Raw genomic sequence first — 7,500 nt, 5'->3', positions numbered from 1 at the left:
TCAAAGAGTGATCTGGCTTCCTGTGCAGAATCGGCTGATTCTGAGTCTGTGGCGAACTGCCTGTGGAAGTTTTCTTCGCCACGGATTCGCCACGAATTGCCGTGCAGTTTGCGTCGACATTTGCGCGCGTTGAACGCTCCGTTGCCGGCGTACTTTGGGTCACGTGAGTGTGTAAAGAAGTACAGAAAGAGTCAGCGGGACAGTGTGATTGGCTGTTGAGCCCCGGAGAAGACGCCGTGAGGATTTGGTCGCCATTTTGGCTTCGTGTGGCTTCAGGCGACACCACGACACAGGCGCTGTTACTCAGATTTAAATCGCTTTCAGCTGAACACTTCGTGCCGTTAGCGTCCGTTTCGTCTCTCCGTTGCGACAGATTCGCTCTGCGAGACTCTCGTTTGGTTCCAGAGAGCGTCCGGCACGACGACAGCGAATCTGCGTTTCCCCGTTTCTCCGCAGGCTTGGATAGCGTAGCGTCTGTGGCGTGTTGCCGTTGCAAAGACGGACATTTGATGCTAGCGCTGACGTGGCTTTTGTCTGAATTGTGAGATATTTTAACCCAAGGAGAATCAGGAGCAGCAGGGTACATCTGTACGTCGGGATCTTCCTTCTCTCGTTCTTTCTTCTCGACGTCTCGATCGGTTTTGCCGTTGCACGGTTTATCCACAGCGTGCCCATGGTTATCTACGCTAACAACAACAACGCCGTTTTGTCTCGGGACATCGTCGTACAGCGACGCATTGCCGGGCGTCTTGGTGCCACTCTTTGTTCGGCTGCGGCCATCACCATCAGATTTGCGTCCAGGTTGCTTTACGTGAGAATTCGTTGTTGAATCAAGGTTAGCGTCGCTCGGTAAAGCGCTAGGTATGTTAGCTTCATTGCTAGCTAGATTACAGGCAACGTTTGGCGAGCCAGTTCCAGCTAGCTTAGCATGAATGTTAGCCTCGAGATCAGGACGAGCGTCAGCCGACACAGAACCGTTTTTCTTCCCGACGGAGCGAAGTTTGACACCCTGCAAAGCTTGGGCAGTGACCAGCGGGCGAGGAACACCTCGAGGGCCAAGGGATGAGGGGGGGGGAGGCAGAAGAGGAAGAAGAGGAAGAAGAGGAGGAAGAGGAGGAAGAGGAGGAAGGTCAGTGATCGGGAGATCTGAGAGCTCTGCAGAGAAAGGAAGAGGAGATGAAGACGGAGGAGGAGGAGGAGTGTTTGTTGTTGATGATGATGGCGATAAAATGGTGGACGCTTTGGCGGCGGAGGAGTAGGGGGGAGGAGGGGGCCGAGAGGAAGGAGGAAGAGGAGGAGGAGATAAAGGAGGAGAAAGAGGAAGGAAGGGCTGAGTGAGGAGAGAAGCTGGAGGAAGAGAGGCGCAAATGTGGGAGTAGAAAACAGATGGAAAAGGTGAGAAAGGAGAGGAACTTTCTTGAAGAAAAGAAGGAGGAAGAGGAGGAGTAGGGAGGGATGAGGGTGCAAGAGGAAGAGGAAGAGTAGGGAAGGATGAGGGTGCAAGAGGAAGAGGAGGAGGAGGAGGAAGAGCAAAAGTAGCGGGGGATGAGGGTGAAAGAGGAAGAAGAGGAGGAAGGTATGAGAGTGCAAGAGGAGGAGGAGGAAGAGGAGAAGAAGCGAGGGATGAAGGTGCAAGAGGAAGAGGAGGAGGAGGAGGAGGAGGAGGAGAAGTAGCGAGGGATGAGGGTGCAAGAGGAAGAGGAGAAGTAGCGATGGATGAAGGTGCAAGAGGAGGAGGAGGAGGAGGAAGAGGAGAAGTAGCGAGGGATGAGGGTGCAAGAGGAAGAGGAGGAGGAGGAGGAGGAGGAGGAGGAGATAAAGGAGGTGCTGGTAGGAAGGGCTGAGGAAGGGGAGAAGTTTGAGGCAGAGAGTCGAGAATGTGGGAGTAGAAAACAGACGGAGAATGAGAGGAAGAGTCTGTTAGAGGAGGAGAAAGAGGCTGAGAAGATGGAGTAAAAGGAGGAGTGGTGAGGGATGAGGTTGCAAGAGGAGGAGGAGGAGGAAGAGGAAGAGTGGAAAGGGAGGAAGCAGAAGAAGGAGGAAGGAAGGGCTGAGGGAGGGGAGAAGCTGGAGGAAGACATTCACGAATGTGGGTGTAGAAAACAGACGGAGGAGAGGAACTTTCTTGTAGGAGAAGAGGAGAAAGAGGCTGAGAAGGAGGAAGAGGAGGAGATTCGCAGTGCTGAGGAAGAGGAGGAGTAGGGAGGGATGAGGGTGCAAGAGGAGGAGAAGAATGAGATAAAGATGGAAGAGAAGGAGGAAAGAAAGGAGCTGCAGGAAGACAGTCGCGAATGTCGGAGTAGAAAACAGACGGAAAAGGAGAGGAACTTTCTCGTAGGAGAGGAGGAGAAAGAGGCTGAGAAGAAGGAGATAGGAAAGGAGGAGTAGGGAAGGAGGAAGGAGGAAGAGGAGCAGATATGCAGGGCTGAGGAAGGGGAGGAGCTGCAGGAAGGGAGTTGTGAACGTCGGAGTAGAAAACAGACGGAGAAGGAGAGGAAGAGGAAGAGTCTGTCAGAGGAAGCTTGGCTGAAGAGTCTGAGGAGGAGGTGCAGGAAGAGAGGGAGGAGGTGGAGGAGAAAGAGGAAGAAGAGAGGGAGGACTTCCTCTCTGGGACCGGAGGCTTCGGCTTTGGTTTCGCTTCGAACCGTGGCGTTGATCGGCGCGCGGAGGATATGGCGTGCGCCCGCGGGACGGAAGACGAAGAGTGTGAAGAGGAGGACTGGGAAGAAGAGGGGAGGGAGAAAGAGGAGGGGCTGGAGGGGGAGAGGGGGGAGAGGGGGGAGACGGGGGAGACGGGAGTCGGCGTGTTGGACTGGCTGGAGTAGCCGCTGGAGGGGGAAGGGAGGCGCTGAACAACAGCCACAGAAGCAGAGACGACAGAGGGTTTGGCGTTTAGATCAAGTCTCAGCTGTTGGTCCTTCGAGACATTTTGCGGAAAGTGCTCAGAGGAAAGGACCGCGTTGCTGTTAAAGTCAGTCTGGCGTCTTTGCACGAAGGACGAAGCTAGTCCCTGAATCACAGCCGCGGAAGAGACAGAAGTTTCAGAGTTTAGATTCAATCTCAGCTGTTGGTCCTTCGAGACGTTTGAGCGGCCGGCGTTTGGCAGCAAGTGCTCAGAGGAAAGGACCGCGTTGCTGTTAAAGTCACTCTGGCGTCTTTGCAGGGACGGCGAAGCTAGTTCCTGAATCGCAGACGCGGAAGAGACAGATGTTTCGGAGTTTAGATCCAATCTCAGCTGTTGGTCCTTCGAGACTTTTGGCGGTAAGTGCTCATAGGAAAGGGCCGCGTTGCTGTTAAAGTCAGTTTGGCGTCTTTCGATGAGGGGCGAAGTGAGGCGCTGAATCGCAGACCCGGAAGAGACAAAGGTTTCTGAGCTTAGATTAAGTCTCAGCTGTTGGTCCTTCGAGACGTTTGGCAGAAAGTGCACAGAGGAAAGGACCGCGTTGCTGGTAAAGTCAGTCTGGCGTCTTTGCACGGATGGCGAAACTAGTCCCTGAATCGCAGATGCGGAAGAGACAGAAGTTTCAGAGTTTAGATTAAGTCTCAGCTGTTGGTCCTTCGAGACGTTTGGCGGTAAGTGCTCAGAGGAAAGAGCAAAAGTTTCCGTGCGGTGGACCGAGTTGCTGTTAAAGTCACTCTGGTGTCTTTGCACGGACGGCGAAGCAAGGCGCTGAATCGCAGCTGAGATGTTTGAGAGGCCGGCGTTCGGCGGTTGCTGCTCTGAAGAAAGAGTACAAGTTTCCGTGTGGTAGTCCGGGCGTAAAGGTTCAAAAAACGCGCCGGCGTTGCAGATAAAGTCACTCTGGGTGTTCGTCCGGGGAACCCAGGGGTCAGGAAAGGTCTGCGGAGACCGCTGGGTGTCGGGAGTGTTGCTGCGACTTGGATGTTGCATCAGAGAGACGGATCGCTTTGGCGGCGGAGGCGGCCGCGTGGACTTTCGGAGAGAGATGCTGCGGGCGGCGCCGATGCTGCAAGAGTCCAACGTGGACGACGAAGAAGTGCTGTGCTTTCTGAGCGAGGTGTTAGAAAATGCTGAAAACTCTGAGCACAGAGAGTTTGTGTCAGCGTGGGACGGCGTGGAGCGACCGGAGGAGTTTACACCTTCCCCAGAAACACGTCTCGTCTTCGTGGCGATGCAGCTCCAATCGCCGTGCACGCCATCGTGGTCGCTGGCGCTCGGAGAGAGGGGTTCGTAGTTCCACGTGTCGCCGCTGTCGGAGCTGTGCAGAGTCTGGAAGCTGAACTGGGAGTCTGCGTCTGCGATGGAGGAAGAGGAAAGGTAGTAGGAATAGACATTATATAAGAATGTAGCAACATTTATATTATTTAAAAAAGAGGTGATGGCTTGGTAGCATCAAAATGGCGCCATAGGAGCTACGCGTTGTGAGGAGAAGCTGACCCCCTTGGTAGTAGGAAGAGGAGATGGCGAGGTAAGGAGACGGAGAGACGGCGAGGTCAGAGGGCAGCAGAGGCTGGAGGTCGCCGTGGAAACCCTGAAGACGAAAACAGGAAGAGAAAAACAGTAGGAACATTTACATGCAAACCAAAATATTCAGAATATTAACAAGAAATTTACAAATTCGATTTCGACTTCTTTTCTAAAATAATCTGACTTCAAATCCCGTAAAAAACGATCACGATGGGAAAAAAAGGACAAAACGTTGAAAGAGGCGACAAAAATACCAAATAAAAAACGGTAAAAGTGTAAATAATAATATCAAGCTCGTTGGAGATGAGCCAGGTCTGCACAGAATCGATCACCGGCGAACGTCGGCCAATGCATGCTGGGTAGATTTGTGTCCGATTTGTGTCCGACTTGATCCCGACGTGCTCTGACGTCATGCACACGTGGTCAACGATGACCTCACGAGATCACAGCGGCCGCAGTTGCTCTCCACCGACTGCAAGACACAGGCGGACCCAGGGGCATGCTGGGAAACGCCGGCCTCTCAGCTGATCTAACAGCTGATTGGTTCAGAATCGACTCAACATGATGACGGTTTATGTAAACTTTTTATTGATTTTGAATCGGAGGGATTTTAACTGCTATTAATCTGATTTAAAGGCTCATTGTGTGGCTGATAGTTACGTTTAGAGGGACTTACACACAGGAAGGGGCGGGACTTACACACAGGAAGGGGTGGGACTTACACACAGGGGGCGTGACTTACACGTATGAAGGGGCGGGACTTACACATAGGAAGGGGTGGGACTTACACACAGGAAGTGGTAGGACTTACACACAGGAAGGGGTGGGACTTACACACAGGAAGGGGTAGGACTTACACGTAGGAAGGGGCGGGACTTACACACAGGAAGTGGTAGGACTTACACACAGGAAGTGGTAGGACTTACACACAGGAAGGGGTGGGACTTACACACAGGAAGGGGTAGGACTTACACGTAGGAAGGGGCGGGACTTACACACAGGAAGGGGTGGGACTTACACACAGGAAGGGGTGGGACTTACACACAGGAAGGGGTGGGACTTACACACAGGAAGGGGTGGGACTTACACACAGGAAGGGGTGGGACTTACAAACAGGGGGCGGCAGGACTTACACGCAGGAAGGGGTGGGACTTACACACAGGAAGGGGCGGGACTTTGTCTATTTTTTTTGTTGTTAATTGAAATCAGCAACATATCGCATTTAGAGCATTTTGAGAGCTACACAGGAAGGGGTGGGACTTACACACAGGAAGGGGCGGGACTTACACACAGGAAGGGGTAGGACTTACACAGAGGAAGGGGTAGGACTTACGCGTAGGAAGGGGTGGGACTTACACACAGGAAGGGGCGGGACTTTGTCTATTTTTTTTGTTGTTAATTGAAATCAGCAACATATCGCATTTAGAGCATTTTGAGAGCTACTCTATCATAATTAAAACAACTGGAGACTGTGTAGGCGTTGATATATGGGTCTGATAACATTTGATTGATTTTCAAAATAAGAGCAAAAAGTGGTTAATAATGTGAACTGATTTCTGTCGAAACGGACCTGGCAACAAGACGAGGAGGCGCTGAGCGTCCCACAGGAGTCCAGAGAGGAGTTGGTGTCCGGGCGGGGGAGGGGGGGGAGGCGGGGCAGACGGGAGGGGTCTGAGGAGTCGGTGGGGGGAGCGGAGGTGAGCGAGGCCATGAGGCTGCACATCCCGCCTCCTCTCGGGGCCCTGATCCTCCGTACGGACGACTTCCCCTCCTCTCTGTCTCCGCCTCTCTCCGCTGTGGGCGCTGGGTTCTCCTCCACTCGCCGACCAGCGCTCGAGAACCCACCCGGGAGAACCGGTTCTGCAGAATCTGCAGAATCTGAGGGCCAGTCTGCAGAGACAGGAGGTAAGAAGAGACGAAGAAACACTTTGTAATGAAAGAGGAGAAGTCTCACCCCTTCCTGTTTCCAAAAGTCAGAAGGGGCGGGACTTACATGCAGGAAGGGGCGGGACTTACATGCAGGAAGGGGCGGGGCTTAGGCTGCATTCCAGACACAATTTTTAGCCCGTAAGTTACGACTTCAAGGCAAAGTCACGACAAACCCTTCTACCTAGCGTTAGCGGCTACCTAACGTTAGCTTGCGCTAGCTGATACTAGCAATTTCTAGTCGGCGACATATTTTGGGCATCATTTAATAAACATAAGGTACAGGACTTACACACAGGAAGAGGCAGGACTTACAAACAGGAAGGGGCGGGGCTTACACACAGGAAGGGGCAGGACTTTGTCTATATTTTGGTAATAAATGGGTGGCGTTTATACCCAGCTTCCCGCTGACATCATCCGGTAACCCAGCGAGCGTCTTGCAGCGGCTCAGGTTGCGTGTTTGCCGGGATAACGAGTCGGTGTTGGAAACCACTTTTCGGAAACTGGCCTGACGATCAAAACTCTCGCCTGAACAACAAACAGATAACATATAAATATTAAAATAAACAACTCTTAGTTCATGAATTGGAAGAAGATATCAAAACGCAGACATGGCTCACAGTCTGTCATAACCCAACCTCATATACAGTATATTCTGGGCGTGCTGGTCTTACAGGGAGGTGTGTTCAGGTGCATTCTGGGCATGCTGGTCTTACAGGGAGGTGTGTTGAGATGCATTCTGGGTGTGCTGGTCTTACAGGGAGGTGTGTTGAGATGCATTCTGGGCGTGCTGGTCTTACAGGAAGGTGCGTTCAGGTGCATTATGGGCGTGCTGGTCTTACAGGAAGGTGTGTTCAGGTGCATTCTGGGCGTGCTGGTCTTACAGGGAGGTGCGTTCAGGTGCATTCTGGGCGTGCTGGTCTTACAGGAAGGTGTGTTCAGGTGCATTCTGGGCGTACAGGGAGGTGTGTTCAAGTGCATTCTGGGCGTGCTGGTCTTACAGGGAGGTGTGTTCAGGTGCATTCTGGGCGTGCTGGTCTTACAGGGAGGTGCGTTCAGGTGCATTCTGGGCGTGCTGGTCTTACAGGAAGGTGCGTTCAGGTGCATTCTGGGCGTGCTGGTCTTACAGGAAGGTGCGTTCAGGT

General features: G+C 52.8%; 1 protein-coding gene across 1 annotated transcript in view; it reads right to left on the bottom strand.

Annotated features, from left to right (window-relative positions):
• nhsl1a (NHS-like 1a) overlaps positions 1-7,500 on the bottom strand; it is a 26,993-nt gene that overhangs the window by 8,812 nt on the left and 10,681 nt on the right. Inside the window, exons 5-10 of the mRNA XM_035998820.1 lie at positions 6,752-6,883; positions 6,000-6,319; positions 4,400-4,493; positions 2,514-4,290; positions 1,483-1,751; positions 1-1,302 (exon numbers count right to left, since the gene is read on the bottom strand). The exon at positions 1-1,302 is cut by the window's left edge and continues 329 nt beyond it. Of these exons, the coding sequence (XP_035854713.1) occupies positions 1-1,302; positions 1,483-1,751; positions 2,514-4,290; positions 4,400-4,493; positions 6,000-6,319; positions 6,752-6,883 (3,894 nt within the window). The remainder of the gene's footprint in view (positions 1,303-1,482; positions 1,752-2,513; positions 4,291-4,399; positions 4,494-5,999; positions 6,320-6,751; positions 6,884-7,500) is intronic.

This window comes from Sander lucioperca, chromosome 24 (assembly GCF_008315115.2).
Source record: "Sander lucioperca isolate FBNREF2018 chromosome 24, SLUC_FBN_1.2, whole genome shotgun sequence".
Lineage (NCBI taxonomy): Eukaryota > Metazoa > Chordata > Actinopteri > Perciformes > Percidae > Sander > Sander lucioperca.
Note: the sequence above shows the minus strand (reverse complement) of the source record. Positions and strands in the feature narration are given on the sequence as shown.